This window comes from Streptopelia decaocto (genome assembly GCF_964273445.1).
Source record: "Streptopelia decaocto genome assembly, chromosome: 5".
NCBI lineage: Eukaryota > Metazoa > Chordata > Aves > Columbiformes > Columbidae > Streptopelia > Streptopelia decaocto.
The window spans coordinates 33,882,947-33,902,157 of NC_138659.1; the positions used below are offsets into that span (position 1 = coordinate 33,882,947).

The following is a 19,211-nucleotide window of genomic DNA, read 5'->3' on the forward strand; positions in this document are numbered from 1 at the left end:
GCCACTGCCGCCCTATGGCGCCGCTTCCGGTCGCGCACACCGCCCCTGTGACGTCAGGCCGTCGCCGCGCGATGACGAGAGCGCCCCGCGCCGCCGCCGCTGCCCTTCGCTGCCCATGAGGCGGTGCGCGTGGCCGCTGCTGCGGCTCCCGGCGCGCGCCGGGCTCGCGCTCCGCCCCGGCGGGGCCGCCGCCGGCCGCCTGCGCCCCGCGGCCTCCGCCGCCGCCTCCTCCGCGGCCGGCGGGGACGGCGGCTCCCGGGCCCCCGACACCTCGCTCTTCGTGCCCGTGCCGCTGAAGCCCGTCGGCGATGCGGCCGAGGAGGACGTGGGCGCCGAGCTCACGCGGCCCCTCGACAAGGGTGAGTGCGGGCGGCCGGGAGGCGGCAGCGGCGGGAAGGGGCTGCGCGGCCTCGCCCGCCCTCCTGCCGCCAGGGCCGGGAGCCGCTGCGGCCGCTGGGCCCTCCCGAGCCTCCCCGCGGGGCCGCCGCTCCGGCCGGGTTGTGGCTGGGGTTTTATCTCTTAGGTCTCACCCGGAGCCCCGTCTGCGCGGTGCGGCTGCTCCCGCCCCGAAGCCGGGCGGGTGGGAGCTGCCCGTGCGGTGACGCGACCGCAGCGGGGGATCCACCGACCCGCGCCGGCCGGGCCCGCGTGGAGCAGGAATCTGTTGGCTTCGCTCCTCACTGCCCATCCTGGCGCGTCAGGATGGAGGCGCTGGGACGGGGCAAGGCCCGCAGCCGAGCTGAAGTGGTGCGGTATTCCGAAACCAGGGCGGTGTCTGAGCTCAGGAGTCACGGTTTTCCGCAGTGTTAGCGTTACGGACAGAAGAGCATCGCCCGTGCGTGAATGTGCCTGGATCAAAACCAGGCAGAGTGTTCGGTGTTCCTAGTTATTGGCCATCACTGTTAGAAGCTTAAGCTTAACTTGTAGTTAGAACAGTGCAGGTCTGTTTGTGTATTCTTGGGTTTGCACATCTTAAAGTGTGAGCAAGTCAATGTTGAGTGTAGGTTTCTGTGTATCAGCTGGGAAAGCTGCGTCAAGAACTACCCGCTTCAGCGCCCTTGGTGTTCCGAGAGCCGCTGGGTATGTCCGAAGCGGAACAGGAGCTTCTACTTCAGTCTTGAAGTAAAATAACATCTTTCTCAATGTTTTATGTTACTCTTTTATCTATTTTCTAGGTGTATATTGTGTCACTTTACATGATGCATTATTTTTGACACCTAAGTGGAAACAGAAGAAATTCTTTTGTTGACTTTTAGATGCACTAGACTTCTGTTTTTTGATCTCTTTACCTGTAATTGTCTCTTAACAACCATGGAGTTGTAACTGCTTTTTCAGTGTTCCCTTTAATTATAAACCGTCCATCCTCTTAATTCTTCATCCATATTCAGTCTTCTGCTCAGGAAAGGTCTTATTTTATCGAGCTGTGCCAGCACGCTGTCCTTAAAGACTGGAGATACTAGAAACCAGTTATTGATCCTTTTGATGTTTGGTGACCCCAAAGTGTTTAGGCTGTGTGTTCTGATGGCATGTTATTTGTATTAACTCCAGGTATAGGAAGCATGGGAAAATGATGTTAATTTGTTCAGAGCCCTTGAGAAGAGAATACCTGGCTCTCACAGCTGAAAGCCTAGCTAGGAGCCAAAATCCTGAACCGCTGTAATGCGACAGAATCTGTGTTGTTTCAGACTAGTCTGTGAGTGTTGGCTTCTGTTAGTAGTGCATTCATCAGGTGCGAATAAATATGAATGGTGGCATCTTAATTGAATGTTACTTATTGTCTCATGTATTAGATAAGTGGTTCTGTTGGATTTTTTCAGAGGTATAACTAGAATGCTCTGGGGAAAATAAGTATAGATTGTCTTTGGTCTCTGCTAACTCGTTGAGAACAGATTGGCTACAATTACTTATGTCCCCACAGGTGAAAATTAAATACTTCAAACCGCCTGAGGTTCTTTCATGTGAGCCTCACCAGGAACAGCAGCCAGGTGACCCGCATGGTGCTTGTCTGGCTTGTTGGCCTGTGGTGCTGTCAGTAATTCTCTAGTTCGAAACCCATCAGTAATCTTAAAAAGTAAACCGAACGAGACTTTCCTTAGCAAATATCATCCATTCTTTTTTATTAAATAAATAGTCTTCCTCTGCTTTTTCCTCTCAGATTCTGACCACGCAGAGTATTATGTATCTGGTGTTTTGGTGTGTTGAACGAAGATACTTTGCCACATTCTGCTGTCAATATGCGATTGATTCAAGCGGATAAAGATAAATGTATAGGCTTTCTGGTTACAGCTTGGGAAGAAACCTTGTTACTTGCAGTGTGTACCCTTCTGCTGTGAAACGCCTTTTTGGCTCGTTGCTTGCTGAGGTGAGGCAGTGACCACAGTTTTCGTGCTGGTCAAACACTGTCAGTTTAACCGAAGCCTTTTCAGAAGCTGACGTTTGCAAAACGTTGATATCAAACCTGCCTCTTGACGGCCCGTAGTGGAATTCAGTGGTGGCCGCACTGGTTTTCTGTAACGTCACGGGAAGTGGATCATTGTGAGTGGTGATGTATGCTTTGAGTTTTGTTGTATCACGTAGGTTACAGTTAGGAGCTTTTGAGCTTGTCTTATGAAGATTATGTCTTTCTGTAGCCTTTCGTTGCTTTTGCATTAGTAATGTTTCTGATATATTTGTGTGCTGATGTTGTCTTCGTTGTGAAAGGCCCAAATGCGCAGTGTTATGGGAAACATTAGAACAAGAAATTGCTGTCTGATGGAAAGGTTTAAATCTGGGTAGGTGTTTGCTAACCCCTTGTATGATTGTCTCGTCGAACAAGCCATTTGTTGAGTGACTAGGTAACACATGAACAGATAATAGTGAAATATTGAAGGAGCAGTTTTGTAGGGGAAAAAAAGAAATGATGATGTTAAACATAGATAGGAGGGTGAGAGGGAACAAGGGGTCTGCTCGTGCATGTAGCATCTAGAGAAAGGAGTGTAAGGAACAGTGAGAGAATATAGGGGTGCTGTAAATGCACGTGGTTTGCTATCAGTACAGAGCGACAGAATAAAACCTGGCTTTGCAATCTTCTGTACTGAGCCTGTTGCCAGGTCAGTGGGCAGCACAAGTTAGGTTTGGTTTGAGCGTGGAGCTTCTGGTATCGAGACGATCCGTTATCCATTTTTAAATAACTGTAAACAATGTTCTGCTGTATAGATCAGCACTTTGTGCCATGTGTGTTCACGGGGTCCTTGCTATGGTTCTTGATTTGTAGCCGTAGTGCTCAGTTGTCATATTGAATGTCAGTTCTGTGGCTTCAGTTGTCAGACCATGGGGCTGTGCTTGCTTGTGAGAAATGTAAGCTCAGAAAGATGAGATATTGTCAGCAATTAATGCGTCAGAAGCAGGAGGTGCCTGAGCAAGCGGATTAGATGCACAAGGTCATTTGAACTAGACAATAGAAGTCTAATAGTTCTGGAGGAATTTTAAAGTGGAGCGGTTCAGCTGCCCCCGTGGTAGATATGGGCTTTCTGAAGTGGGCTGTTGTTATCTCACACGAGGCAGGATTAAAAGTCCCCCTACAAACAGGGCTGAAACGTCTAAATGGATCGGATACGTGCAGGCTAACTGCATGGTTTCTGAACTTAGCCACAGAGTCAGGCTGTCTTTTTACACAGAACCTTAAAATGCCTCGGAGAAGTCAAAGTAATTGAGGTGTAAGAGCTGAAATACTCTTGTAGGGTGAGGAAATGGTGAAGAGAAGGAAATATTAAAACAGAATGAATGGTAAAATGGGGAGTGATAGAGGCAGGACACAGGTGGTCTGATTATGTGCCCTGATTGCTGGCTCTTGCTAGAAATAGTACTACGTGCAGTTAGATTGAGCTCATGTGAGCCTGTCTAGTCGGACCACAATTCCAGCTTTGTTTTGCCTTGACTTACCTTATTGTTAAGTGCTTGTGCTTGGGATTGCGACCTTGGACGTTGACGGCTGCGATGGTCCCAATGTCACGTTGCCTTGCGTAGTGACAAATGTTCTGGCATTGACCTTTTCATCTTGCAGTAAGGCCAGTAGGCTGTGAATTCAGCTGCGAGGCTGATGATGTTACAACTGTTACAACTTCTTACAGAAGCTCTGAAGATAATTTAGCCCCATGTTTTCTTTTGCTGCAGTGTTTTCGAATCTGTCTTTGATTTCTGGACCCTTAAACATTTTCTGATGAGAATATGAACGCCTGTGTAGTAAATGTAAGCCTGCTGACAATCTTGCTTAGTTACCTTTGGGGAAATGTCAAACTCTAAGTTAATCTGTTAACAGCCCACTGTAAGCGTGCATGGGGCGTGGGATAGAGCCACTGCTCTGTGCTTCTGTTTGCCTGCAGCTGAGCTTCGCTGTGTTCGAGCTGCGCGATGATCTTCGCTTGGCAAAGCAGGCTGGCTCTGTTCTAGAGCTTTTTGGAAAGGGGCGTTTTTTCAGTAGTTGAAGGTTGATCTCAAGGGAACCTTCCCATGTCGTGGAACAGACCTGAAGGAGTTATGGAGTTAGTTGCAGAGAGCAGAGCTTGGAAGTCTTGTGGTCAGTGCCTTGTGCTGGCGAACCAGGGGTGTGCTGCGTTGTGTATCTGTCCTAGAATTTTATAATGTCGGGTTTGTAGACTTGAATTTTAAGAGTAACATAAGTTTATGAATAGGTGATCATGATATTTGCTAGATTTTTCTGAATTTCTGATCTACTAGAGATGGAGAGAGAACACAATTTTGCCATTGTGATTTTAACTAAAAGTCAATGAACTGCATACAGAGTATACATTAATAAATACAATTTTGTTGAAACTCCGACCCTGCCTTTTAGGGGAGGGAAAGGGTTTATTAATAACTTTCTCATAAGAGAAACACCCATAAGCCTTAGTTTGTTCCATAAGACGCTGGCTGCAGGCTCCCAACTTTAGGCTTCTCTGTCAAGTACCAGGGCGAGCGTGTCTCAGATTCTGATCCCACCTTCCTGGCGGTTACTCTGCAGTTTCAGACTCTCCTTTTCTGCACTAGGCTCGGACTTGATGATGTTTAATTAGGGAGAAATCATTTGAGTCGTTCAGCACGGCAAAGATTCCCTGTCTCCAGAGTCAGGAGACTGTAAGTCGTGATCTTTGGGTCAGCAGAATGAGATTTAATTTTGAGCTAACTAAAAAATCTGTTTCTCTTTTTCTACAGGTGAAGTTCTAAAAAACTTAAATAAGTTCTACAAAAGAAAAGAAATCCAAAGACTAGGAGCGGAAAATGGATTAGATGGTAAGAGTATGTTGTAAGACTTTTTAAATGGTAAATCTGTTTTTATTCAGATGTGGTATGTGGTATTAGGTAGATCTGATCTTTTGTGGGTCTCACAGCACCGCTTGTTTAGGTTGTCTTTGTCACTCTGTCCAGATAACTTTATATTTGCTTGTAATAGCTCATATTGAGGTATAGGCTTTTAATGGACTCCTTCTGTGTTCTGTCGGCTGTTTACAAATACGGTTTTGTGATCCCACTCACATTCACTTTGTTGTTTTTCTTTCTTCCCAGCTCGCCTGTTTCACCAAGCGTTTATAAGCTTTAGGAAGTATATCATGGAATCCAGTTCTGTGAGTGCTGATTTGCATATTATTCTCAATGATATATGCTGTGGTGCAGGCAAGTATCTGGAGTGCTTGTAAAATAAAATGTGCTTGTTTTTCTTGTGTTTTTTTGACCTGTATGCTTGCCTACGTACTTGTGGACCCCCGTGCTGTTGCAAAAGAGGTTAAATATCACTGCTTCCCCATCAGAAACATTTGTGCCCGTCCTGTGGAGTGTCTGTCCTTGAATCTCCTGAAGTGGAAACAAAAGAGGTGGAGGTCTTAGCAAGAAGCAACCTGTTGCTTTATAGCATCTGTTCACTGCTGAAATGGAAACAGGAGTGTTCCATTTATTCCTCTTAAAAACTCAGCAGTCACTAGGGGGCACTTTGAGAGCTTTCTGCTGGCGGGTGGTTTGTGTCCTCTGTGACTGTCCTCTGTCCCGTGGCACTACGGGAGCGTGTTGTAATAACTAAGAGGTGATGCCAACTGGTAACAGCAGAAACAGCGTTCTCCACAGTCTGAGCTTCAGAGCCTTGGAACAGTATGTGTGTTCTTAGTGATGGTAATTTAAAGGTGACAATGGCCATTAGTTTTGCGATAAAATGTAAATGTGTAGATTTTAAATGTTTACTGTCTTAGGAAATTTGAAGTGTCTTTTTATATTAGTTATGCATAAAATCTTCTGCATGATTTCCTCACATCCACTCCTTGTTTACTTATATATGAGCATCGTTTACATATGCCTTAAAACTCACATACGTGGGAGTGTAAAGGGTTGTTTGTTGTGGCAGTTCTGAAGTTTTGTAGTTGCGTTTTGCTTGTCCAAAGATGATAATTGAAAATACCACAGTTTTAAGTTCTTTAAATTCATCACAATAATTTGATTCATCCAATACTAATTCTCAATTAAAAACCAACAGAAAAAACCACAAACAAACAAAAACCATGTTTGGTGTGTTTGGGTTTTTTCTTATTTTTGTATGTGTGTGATAGTAACAGTTTTCTAGATCCACATAGTTCTTTAACATTCTGTGAGGTTGGACAATTGGAGTGTGATCTGAAATGAGACCTCTAAGGCCACCTGTCTGTTCTGCAAGCGTTCACGAGTGTGAACCTGGCCGTCCCTTCTGAGCTGATTTGTCTGCTCTTGCCTTCTCACCCTGGGATTGGAGAGTCACAATTTGAACCAGTATCCCAAGTCTTAGTAGCTTAGGGAGGCTACAGACTGCTCTCTTTTTTCCTGTTTACTCATAAAAGCATTTTAGAAGGTTTTATATTTTATTTCAAACCAGCACATGAATTTAGGAAGAAAAGGCTAACATCTTCTCAGGACAGAGAAGCTATTTCTTATCCAGCTTTTTGTTTTATGGAGAAGTTCTCTAGACATGGAGGGTAGCCAGAGTGAATATACTGAAATGAGATCTTTTTTCATGCTGTTGTATTTGCATCGCGTTGCTCGATGTGTCCATGTACTCATGTTTGCCTTTCTGCCAATGAGATCATTATTGAACTTCATTGAGAGCAAGAAGCTGAAAAATTACACGGGTGTGTGGTGGAGGTAGGTTTTTTTTTCTTTTTAAGGTTAAAACTTAATGGGTTTGTCTTCTAGGCCACGTGGATGACCTCTTTCCATTTTTCCTGAGGCATGCAAAGCAGATCTTTCCGATGCTGGACTGTATGGATGATCTGCGCAAGATCAGTGATTTGAGATTGCCGCCCAACTGGTCAGTATGTTTGAGTGGTTGCAGTGTTTTCTGAGTGTCACAGAATTTCATTGTCTGTGCACTTAAGCGTCATGACGTGTAATTGCACTGTATTTTCAGTTCCATTTCTGTTTTTACAACAATTTGTGTCAGGAATAGGACAGACTTTTAAGTAGGGCCTGTAGCAATAGGACAAGCGCTAATGGTTTTAAATTAAAAGAGATTAGATTCAGGCTAGATATAAGGAAGAAGTTTTTTCCCCTGCGGGTGGTGAGAGCCTGGGCAGGTACCCAGAGAGGCGGTAGATGAACCATCCCTGAGACATCCCAGGCCAGGCTGGACGGGGCTCTGAGCACCCTGAGCTGGTGAAGATGTCCCTGTCATGGCAGGGGTGGCACTGGGGGAGCTGGGGAGGGCCCTTCAACCCAAACCGTTCTGTGATTCTGTGTTATAAGATATATTGCAATCAATTAGAAGGAAAATAAGATTCTATGAAAGTCTCTGAGTTGGTACTGCTGTCTTCTGGCTGTATCTGTTTGGGAGGTAGCGTGCCAGAACATTAAAATGTTAATATACCAAAGGAGAGAGACTACATGAGAATTATTTTGAACACTCTAAATCTTTTCAAGCATTGTATGATTTACAAGGCGAATGTGTAAGACATATTCACTTCTTTATACTGTCTCTATTTAAGAACTTAATCTCTCTGTTTTCAACAAACATTAAAAGGTCTATTAATACCTAAACGTCTACTATAACTTGTACTTTCCCTTGAATCAGTATCCAGAACACAACATAAATGTTCAACAGATCTATTTTTTGTGTATTTTAGGTATCCAGATGCCAGGGCTATTCAGAGAAAAATAATATTCCATGCTGGTCCTACAAACAGTGGAAAAACTCACCATGCTATTCAGAGATTTTTGTCAGCAAAATCTGGAATATACTGCGGTCCACTAAAACTTCTGGCTCATGAGATCTTCCAAAAGAGTAATGATGCTGTCAGTATGTTGTTTTACTTACCTGCATCCTTAGTACTGGAACAGTGTCATGAATGCATGTCTGTAAAGTAATGTACTAGCCTAAGGTAGTCCCTGAAGCCGTGGGCTTCAGTGGGTGCCTTTCCACTAGGGTGCGCCCGTGTGCATACCAGTGGTGTGTTCCTGCTTTAGGCGTGCACAACGGAACATCGTTTCCCCAAAGGGGGCATCATTTTCCCCAAAGCAGATGCTGTGCCGTCATCCCTGTGATCTGCCATGATTTTCCTGTGGTCATTTTCCCTCCCTGGGTTTAGCCAGGTTGTACGAGTGTTGAAATTGTGGCTTCTTTTGCCCATGACCTTTATTTTAGCTTGTATGCAAGAAATTACCCTTGCTTAACTCCTCTCAACCTTCTACTTCAATGTCTAAATACACTTCACTCACCTGTCTACTGAAGAGTTCCGCAGCTTCAGGTGTGTCGAGTTGGAGAGCGGTGCTGAGGTCAGGTCCCTGTAGGAAGCTTTCATTGGTCCTTTTTCAGTGCTTCCGGCATCTTTTTGAAGGCTCCTCACCAGCATGTTTCCAGCTGCAGAGAACCACAATTAAGTAGAACCACATTACAATTACACATCACATATGAATGCAGCATAGTGTGTATGTGCAGTAGTGTTTGCCTAATGATCTTGTGATTTCTCTTTGTTTCATAAGTCTATGATTTAGAGTTTGTAGTTCCTATTATTGGTTTATCAAAGCAACACATAAGAAAGATCGGCTTGTCCTGGGAGATATCTGTAACGTTTTTACTGTGCAGTGAATGTGGATACCATGTAGTGATGTTCTTATTTAGAAGAATTACTGCACGTTTTTCCCACGTGTAGCTCAGGGGTCATACCCAGCGCTCGGGTGCCAACATGCTCCATGCGTGGCTCTCCAGGTGGCTGTGGTGTGGAAGGACAACCCTGCCTGCGATTCAACGAGTGCAGAGCCTCTGCTGTCTCTCGCAGCTCGTCCTCCTGAGTGCTTGCTGTGAGTGCGAGGCAGCAGGGGAGACACCCAGCAGGGCAATCGCCAAGTGAACCGAAGGAGGTTGGAGCTTGCAAGGCTGCTTCGCTTGTTTTAGGAGGTTGGAGCTTGCAAGGCTGCTTCGCTTGTTTTAGGAGCTCCTTGTGCTGCAGCTCTTCCGACAGTTCTTTTGTTGCTCAGAGGAAGGTGTAAGCACCTGCAGGAGCTGGGGAGGGCATCTCATTACAGATACCTCTTTGTTACACCCTGCAGGCTAATAGGGCTTAAATACAGGGCACAAGTCTCAAAAGGCTGAGTTGTTATTTTCTGGATAGTTTCCATTATATTGTCTTAGAAGTTACTTTAAGAAACTTTTTTTTCCCCCCTTGGAAAGTGGATTCTTTGTTTTAAAGAAATTTAACATAAATTTCCTGAATTCCTTTAGAATGTGCCGTGTGACCTGGTGACAGGAGAAGAGCGTGTGTATGCCCATGAAGATGCCAGACCTGCTCCCCATGTCGCCTGTACCATTGAAATGTGCAGCACTAATACGCCTTGTACGTATACGTAATTGTTTCCGTCGTATCTGTAGTATCTTTATATGTTTTATTGTTTAGACTCTGAAGTAGCTGAACTATTCCTTTTCAGTCTTAAATGAAAAATTTCTGAACTATGGTAGAGCAGTTAATAAAATCTGGATCATCTCAGAATGGCTTTTTGGTGGTAGATAATTAATTTGCTTTGAACAGCCTTTTCTGGAAAGCCTGTGAGTTGTATTGCTGTTCTAGACGCTCTTACGTGGTGCATCACATTTTTCTTCTTTGTTTTAAGATGAAGTTGCTGTGATTGATGAAATTCAGATGATCAGAGATCCTGCCAGAGGGTGGGCTTGGACAAGAGCCCTCCTAGGTAAGCTCGTTAGTGCTGACAAGGACCTAGTTTAATATCACTGTAAATGGCACATTAAATTCAAGTTAGCAGTCAGCATATTCATAGGTGGGTACAAGATGTGATGCAAAATACAAGCAAGGGAGAGAGATACTCTGCCTCAGAGGACCTGTCTGTATGGCAGCGAGTTGCCTGTCGTGTTTTACTTCATTAATGTTTTTTAAAAAACTTATTCTCTAAGTTATATAGATGCCTCTCTTAGTTTTGCTCCTGTAGATAGTACAGTCTTTGTGCATTACACCGTACTGTCCTTTTACATTTACTGGTTTCTAGAAGTGTTTTGTTTTTTCAATTAAAACAACATAATTTTTCAGAGAGTTCATTATGAAGAAGTACTGTTCAGTGTTTGGTAACATGGTGAACATTGAATATGTTGTAGTGTTAATTTCAGATGGCTCATTTATAGAGCCACATTGATCTGTTAAGTTAGTACAGGAATGCTTTTTTTGATAATTTTTGAATTTTTCAAGGGGAATTTTTCAAATTCATTTTTCCTCAGATTTTGAACAGCAGTTTGGAATCTGATTCCCCCCGCCCTTTCCTTCACGGCTTTTGAGACTAAATTTAACAGGGTGATTTGTTACGCTTCCCTTGCCTCTTGCTTTTTTCATTTTTCCTATTCCGGTTGTGTTAGAGATGTATTAAATAACTTCAGAAGGTCATGCAGGAAACAAAGCTGCTCCGTCCTGTGGTTTGAGAGCTGGTAGGACATAAGTAGTAAGGAATACATACCCAAAGCTTTGCTCCGTTTGGTCAGTGGTTGAGGACACCTCTTGTTTCAGCTGAGAGGATACAGCAAGGTACTGGCTGCTCTGGTTGTCGTACTCCTGGGTTTCCAAACATCACTTGCTGATACGAGACGAAGAGCAGCTGAGGAAGCATTGTGTTGTGGGAGAGGCTTTAGGTGCTGCTCTGGGGTGTTGAAGGAGGTGGGATACAGTCCTCGCTGGTGTCTTCAGCAAACAAAATGAGATTATTTTTTTTTAGGTCACTGAATGTCAGCCAAAGCTGCTATTGTCTTTCATTAGGCAACTTGTTGTACTTTATTTCATTTCATCTTGTTCAGGACTCTGTGCGGAAGAAATCCATGTTTGTGGAGAGCCTGCTGCGATTGACTTGGTGACAGAGCTCATGTACACTACGGGGGAGGAAGTTGAAGTAAGCTTTTTGATTCCAAAAGTTGTGGACAGAAGATCAGGTTCTCCTTGGTGGAAACAGGGAAATGTTCAGGGTCTTTTGGGGATCACTGACTAAAGTTATTCTGGGAGGAATTCCTGGTGAAATGTTTCTTAATTCATGTCAACCAAAGGAGACGTTGCAAAGTTTGTGGTTTGTTTTGTTTGTTTAAGCAGTGCTGTCGCTTTGCTGATTCCCCTTGGGGAATGGTGCAGTTGCTCAGGAGCTCTCTTCACAGTTCTGTTCTGCCTGAAGGGCACAGTGCCCTCGAGTTTGCTCAGGCTGCTGCAGCTGTTGGTAGTTGTTCTCCATATGATGGGGAAAGGTGTTAAAAGAGCCAACACCTGCAGAAGAAAGATCTCCATAACCCGACCTTACTGGGATAATTTTTATTTAGCCTAAAATTTGGTCCTAAAGTCCAGCCTGCATGATTCCCCAGTGAATTAGCTGTAGCTTTATGTATCCATGTGTGGTGGGACAGGATTCAGGTGGCCAAGTGAAAACAGACTCTGATTTCTTGATAGAAACGCTATTGCTGCGTAGCCTGCACACCTCTTTTCCTGAATCTAGTTTGTATGTAAAAGTGTATAGTTCTTCTGTCTCTTGAAAAGCCTGTATGATAATTCCTTTCATTCTAGGTCCGGAACTACAAGAGACTCACACCTCTCAGTGTGCTGGATTATGCCCTGGAATCGCTCGATAACCTCCGTCCGGGGGACTGCGTCGTCTGTTTCAGTAAGAATGACATTTATTCTGTCAGCCGGCAGATTGAAGCCAGAGGACTGGAATGTGCCGTCATATACGGCAGTCTGCCGCCAGGTGAGCTTCCTTCTCCTTTTCAAGGGAACGTTCTGCTGCTTTCTGCGTTCTGAGAAAAACTTTTGAAATGAAGCAGTACAAGTTTTCCTGGCTTTGTGTTCTATATAATTAGAGAAAGTAATCAACTTTCACCGACTGGTGTTTTAATCTTGGGATTAGACCTTTATTATGTACTTAATATTGATCTCCAGACAGATGTAATTAAGTGAGGTCTATCCGCAGCTCTGGGAATGATTTAAATCCCTCTGCCCCCTTCTCCCAACAGCAGCCAAATACCAATCAAATACCATCTTTTTCTGGTTTTATTTTTTAGCCTATTATGGATATTAGTGCTTTGTTTTGTAAAAAGAGCTTGCCATGTGAAGTGGTTTTGTCATTCTGTTTCAGGAACAAAACTCGAACAGGCAAAGAAATTCAATGATCCTAATGATCCGTGCAAAATTTTAGTTGCTACAGATGCAATTGGAATGGGACTCAATTTGTAAGTACTTTAAAGCAGATTATGGTATGATTTCTGTGTTTTTTTTGCAGGTGTGATACCTACATTAATTTCCGCACTTTTTTCTCCCCAGTTTGGCTAATCTGGCCAGATATCTGCTGTGTCTAGATAACAATACATACATTTTAATTCTGACGTAGGGATAATTTGATTGCGTAGAACTAAGCTTTAATTTTAAAACTGATTCTAGAAACAAAATAGCTCTCTTGACCTGATTATGTGTGATAGCGGGGCACCACTGGGACCCTGCTGGTTCGTTGAGTTGGATGTGCGGGGCTGTTGGTGCATTTCTGAACTGCAGAGCACGTTCAGTCCTGTTTCAGGTATATTTTATTTTGCTGCTGAAGGTGGTGCAGTCACATTGCTGTAAACTATTGAGGCAGCTGACAATGAAAGGATTGGGCCGCTCTTAGAACATGGTTGTTGTGTGTAGGGATGACGATTCTCCTGCAACTAAGCACTAGTCTTATACTGCACTCTGAGTATGTCCGTAGGTGGTATCTGTGCCCTCCTAATTTACAGAGTGGAAAAAAGCTCAAAAAAACCCAAGGCTTTAATTCCTCTGCAGTAGGTTGAACGTTGGAAATAATTTGTTAAACAGGATTCCTCTTTGTTTTTGTTCAAATATTTCAGGTGTATAAAAAGGATAATTTTTAACTCGATAGTGAAGCCAACTGTCAATGAGAAGGGAGAAAAGGAAATTGACTCCATCACGACGTCTCAGGCTCTGCAGATCGCGGGCAGAGCGGGGCGTTACGGCTCGTCCTTCCAGCAAGGGGAGGTCACTGCGATGCACCGTGAGGACCTGGCGCGGCTGAAGGAGATCCTGCGGGAGCCTGTGCCCCCTGTGAAGGTGAGCGCCCAGCCCAGCCTGGACCAGCTGCTCTGGGCATGGTACTGTCTTCTCATCCCAAATCACTTTTCCTCGTGTCTGTTTACAAGTTAGTAATAAAAATGTATTGGGTCATACTGGAGCGACTTTGAATATATGTCCCATGTGTAGGCTTGCAATATTTCATTTATGTTGGAGATGGTCTTTTAAGAATTAAAAGCTCAACCACCAATGTTCTGAGGTTCCACGTAAGCGTGCTAAATACGCTGGACTCTGTAGGGTGGTTTGATCTCTTCCATTTTGTCTTTCTAGAGTTTGTTTCCGATGCACTAACTTAAGAACAGTATTGAGAATGAATGGATTTTTCTTTATTTCCCTCAGGCAGCTGGGCTCCATCCTACTCCTGAGCAGATAGAAATGTTTGCGTATCATCTCCCCGATGCTACTCTGTCCAATCTCATTGTAAGAACAATCAAAATACTACCTTCTGCTTTTAAAGTTAAGCATTGCTTGTAGTCACTGCTCTTGTATGAACATGCATTTTGGGAATCCAAGAGACAGCCTGAGTGTATCTTTTATCAGTCGAATTATTCTGTCTACCACAGCAGCGACTGCAAGTACATTTAGAATGCTTAACTTTTCTATGTTATAATAAACTTGAAAGCTGTTGAAGTGTGTAAATGTGTTTACATGTGTTAAAGAATCTGTCCTGTATTATAAATGCAGACTTTTCTGTCTGAGGCTGAAAGTATTAGACTGGAATTTGGATAAATGTATGTGAAAATTGCCAGGAGACTGGGCTGGTCGTGTCAGATTTCTGCGCGTCTGAGAACCACCTGGTTGTTTCTTGTTCTGTGGACTCTATGGTAAAACGGTCACTCAGCGGTAGATGGACAGGAGAATTTTTGGAAGTGCCTAAACCTTTTAAAGTAGAAATTAAGCTTCCAATGCTGTATTTACTGTGAAATATAGTGAGTTTTAGTACACTGAGACATTCTTAGACGCTCTAATGGATTTCAATTCATGTTATTGTTCTCTGCTGGTGTGCTGTTATGTAGCGAAGTCTATGATTTCTGCCCTCGAGGTGACAGGTTGTCCTTGGGGCCTCCTGGAGACGGGCTGGGGGTCACAGCACATCACACAGTCTCACTGGCAAGGATTCCTGGGCTGGCATACAAGTACTAAGATAAAAAAGAAACAAGCCAAGCCAAACCTTTCATTATAGATCTCCTAAGTGTTCAGTCACATATTTAGTTAAGAAACTCAGTGTTTCTTTAAAGATCTTTTTAAAAAAACCTTTCAAAGGTTTATGCTGGAGAAATAATTTGGGGGCCAATACAAATTCCCCCTGCAATGTGCAGCTCCCGCTTCACCAAACCTTGGATGCGTGTCAGGTGTTCTGTGAACTCCTCTATTGCAATACTGTATTTATCTTGTGATTTCTTTCTTCCGAAAATAGACCTGTTCCTAACAGTGGGCTAAAAATACCTCACTTATTGGATTTTGTGCTCTAAACTTAGCTTTTTGGGTCATGTTTAGTGACAAACGTGGAACAAGTCCTGAATATAGTAGTAACTGATTTGTGTGATGGTGTTCTTTGTAACTAAAATACACATTTCTAGAACACTTTATTAGTTGCTTGGGAGACTAATTAAAAATGCTTAATTAAAGCATAGTGCGTTACGTCTTCTCTGATCCTGTGTTAGAGAATTGAAAGAAAATCCAGTTAAAAGAGCAGAGGGAACTCCCCTGTCCTCTTTTTTATTGTTGTGGTCAAATCTGGTATTTTAAACTGTTCTTTCAGTATAATGAGCCTTTGAAACACTCAATCATGTTTTGGTTTGGTAATGCAAGGTTTAACAACCCTTTCTTGTAATAACACCCTCTTCTTTTGGTTATGTTTCCACAGGATATTTTTGTGAGTCTCTCGCAAGTCGATGGGCTTTACTTTGTCTGCAATATTGATGACTTTAAGTTTCTAGCAGATATGATTCAGCACATTCCACTAAACTTGCGGTCACGATACGTCTTCTGCACTGCACCCCTGAACAGAAAAGAGCCTTTCGTGTGCACCACGTTGCTGAAGGTCAGTTATTTTTTCCTACAAAAAGGTGTGGTATTTGTATTGGAGCGAGCGGCTCTTCAGCATTGAGACTGTTTCTAGCTGCTGGATTTATTGTGGGCTTTGTCATTACATCATGAGAGCATTCTGAAAGTGTTCACAGGTTGTAGTATGAAATAGCTGGAGAGAGAGATAGATATATATATTTTTAAATTGCATTCTCCACCATTTTTATTGGTCACAGCTTTTAACTTCTGAGAACTGATTCTCATTTGTGATGCAGATTAAATCAGGGTATCTGTTCTGCTGTTTGAGAACCCCGCTGCCTGCCCTGAGCCAGGAGAGAGGGCTGTGCTGGGCAGCCGCCGTTGGGCTTTGCGCTGCGTGGTGTCGGGACATAGTCCGTAAAAGCCAAGGTGCTGCTGCATCGAGGTGTTCACTTGTCAACAAAATAAATGAACATGGGTTTAATTGTGGTTGCTGATGTTATAATACAGTTACACAGAGTTAAACCCCCCAACATACAGTGCTGTAATTGCTCTCAGAACTGCATCCTTTCGCTTTTCAGGCCTGGATGAGCTGTTTCCCGCTGTGCTCCCGGAGTGATTACTTTGAGGAATTTGTAGTCAGCTGATTTCAGTTTTTCAGGATTGATAATTGTGTTTGGGACTGTGACTTCGTCAGACAGTATTGCCTTTGTCCCCTTTTAGAGACTGCAGCCAACATTGTTAATTAAATAGTGTAAAACACGGAGCTGATGTTGTGCCCTCCCTCCCGTCACAGATACCTGACTTGTGCTTTTCAAAAGTGGCTAACAATGTTCTTTAAAAATCAAGTGATTGATTTGGAGAGGCGGGGGAAAGAAGTGCCCGATTAAGAAAATGCTGAGCGTTCAAATGCCCGGTGCCGACGGCGCGGAGGGCGCAGCGCGGTGTTGGGGCAGCGGGCGCTGCTGAATGCACGTGTGGGTTTAAACCCTGATGCCTTCTGGTATCAGCCCGTTAGGAAGCAGTTGTTCCAAGGCGTCAGTGCTCCTGAAGATTTTAGATTTCAGTCTTATTTGGCTCGTTTATGGGTTCATAGCATAGCTGAGGTGTCTGGGTTTCAGAGGGGCTGATTTCTAGTGCAGATTGATCTGTTTGGGCTGTGAACAGCGCGTTTCCCAACTCAGGGAACACACTTTAGCATTTTCTCAACCCTGGGGATTCTGAAACAAGGTAATGAACAGAACGGGAGCAGGAGGATTGAAAAAGACGTGGCCCATCTGTTCAGCTGGATTAAATCGTGTTCCTTCTGTGTTTTCTGGATAGCTCCATACTTTTGTTGCATGACTCTGTGCATGGCCCATGGACAAATTGTCTTAATGAAGCCCAGGAAGGGAGAGGTGTCTCCTGTGCTGGGTAATTCAGTAGAAGAATGTGTGGCATTTGGGCTGTGTAAGACAAAGCAGACATTTCTGGAGTGTTCTGTGTGTACAGACTCCAGAGAGCTGGACTCCTGGGGTCCTTTCTCTCCTGACTCACTGCGGCTTCCCTGAACCTGTTTGTTTTCCAGTTTGCGAGGCAGTTCAGCAGGAGCGAGCCTCTGACGTTCGCCTGGCTCTGTCGGCACACCAAGTGGCCATTGGCTGCTCCAAAGAACATCAAAGAGCTCGTGCACCTCGAGGCTGTTCATGACGTTTTTGACCTCTATCTGTGGTTAAGGTATTTTCTTTGTGCTGGAAAATCATTTTTATTTCTTCCTAATATTTATGAGTCGCTGCGCTAGAAGGGCAGCGCCTTCGAGCCCGTGTGTGTGTGGTGCGGCACGGGCTCCTTCTGCACGTCAGGGGATCTTGAGGAATGCAGGCGTAGATGTGTTGTGGGAGCCAGGTCTGCAGTGAGCAGCTTGTGACTGGCAGAAGGCTAGAGACAGTGGTCCTGGATCGGAGCAGCCGGAATGCCGCTGGAATACAGTGGCCGTCCCACACAACGCAGAGTGATTGTTTTGTTCTTTACATAGTAGGTATTCAATTTCTGTCCCAGTTAGCAGTCCTTCAGTGAAAAGGTTTAATTGTGTGTTGTTTTGCTTCTCTCCAGTTACCGCTTCATGGATATGTTCCCTGACGCTGCCCAGGTGAGGGATATCCAGAAAAAACTAGACGACATCATACAAGTTGGCGTCTCCAACATCACAAAGCTGATCCGAGCCTCCCAAACTGGAGCTGCTGCTGGCACAGCCGAGGTTATGTCAGAAGACTTTCCTCTCTCGAGGCCCGGGAGGGATGGCAGGGCGGCTTCCGACCACCACGCTGCAGGGTCCGCGGGGGCGCTCTCTGTGGCGGTCGAGGGCCCGGCAGAAAGAAGAGGAAGGAGCTTGAGAGCCTATCGGTCTGCTGCAAAGCAGGACGACCTGAAAAGCCATGGACGTGGGTCTCTTGCCAACAGATTGCTGCGGGAAGGACTTCTAACACAAGAAATGCTGAGACAGCTGGAGAGTGAGTGGCAGGATCAGCACAGGAATGGTAGATATGGCCTTGGTTCAAAAAGAGATGATAGCTCAAAGGAAACGCGGAAAAAGAAAAAGTAGAACCATGTCCTAGTTCTGTTTAGTTTTTATTCATAAAATAAAATCCTATTTTAATAACTTCTTTGGCATTTCATGTTTATGCTGCTGCAGCTCCTGATGTTTTTCCTTCTCCTGTGACCAGTTACGTGAAGCACTGGGAGAACTGGACTCCTCCGAGCTGGGAGGCCGTAGGTTTGCTTTTACCAGCCAGCTGTGCACTTTCAGTCCTGGTGTTCAGCGTGTGTGATCTCCTGCTATGTGAAAATATGAACTGGATGTCTTCTTGCCAGATATGCTCACATCGTCAATAAACGTCAGATATATCACTAGTAACGAATTAGCTACTCATTCCACCGCTTCCCAAAGGGCAGAGTTTACCAGATAATGAACCAGTAATGAACAACCTGGCAGGAAATTGGGTCGGGATGATGATGGGAGTCATGTGCCTCTGACCTTTGTGTGCTGTGAAATGTGGAAGGAGGTGAAAAGCATTTGTGTTAATGCATTGGGGAATGATGGAATTCTGGCGACGGGAGTTTCTGAGAGAATTCCAGTTCAGTCGTCTGAGGGGTAATTACTGAGACAAGGAGTCTGCCCTTGCTCTTTCCTTGTGTTCTTCCTTATAAAGGATCTCATCACGCTGATTCAGGCAAAGTTTGGGCAGGAGGAAAAAATAAAGTAGGATTATGATTTTGGGGGTGAAGGAGAAGTTAGAGGCATAGGTTTAATTTATTTGCTTTTGGAAAATTCAGATATCTGTTTCTCCTTGGCTTTTCTCATTCAGTTTTATATAAATTATTATGTTTTGTTGCACTGCCTAAACACTTTTTGCTTGACGTGCCAGTTTGTTCGTGGTATCTGAATTTGAGAGGACACACAAAATGTTTTACTTAAGCTCACCTAACAGCTTACAGTTTCAGTAACAGCTTGCAGGTTGATAGTTGTGCCAGCAGCATTTCTACATACCTGTCTTATTGTGGTTGGCATAAACGGGAAGAATTAGGTACTTACCACCTGGAGGAAGGTTTAATTTGTTGGAATTAAGTGGTCAGGAAAAGGACCTTTGT

General features: G+C 44.3%; 1 protein-coding gene across 1 annotated transcript; it reads left to right on the forward strand.

The window, feature by feature from the left end:
- Window positions 1–115: 115 nt before the first annotated feature.
- Window positions 116–18,477, forward strand: SUPV3L1 (Suv3 like RNA helicase; the record flags this gene model as incomplete). Its single annotated transcript, XM_082052777.1, has 15 exons — window positions 116–359; window positions 5,191–5,268; window positions 5,542–5,649; window positions 7,186–7,300; window positions 8,112–8,280; window positions 9,707–9,818; window positions 10,093–10,170; window positions 11,276–11,367; window positions 12,024–12,204; window positions 12,592–12,685; window positions 13,337–13,556; window positions 13,917–13,997; window positions 15,445–15,621; window positions 17,152–17,300; window positions 17,676–18,477. The coding sequence occupies 15 exons, from the start codon at window positions 116–118 to the stop codon at window positions 18,163–18,165; spliced, it is 2,388 nt and encodes a 795-aa protein (XP_081908903.1). The 3' UTR covers window positions 18,166–18,477.
- Window positions 18,478–19,211: the final 734 nt, after the last annotated feature.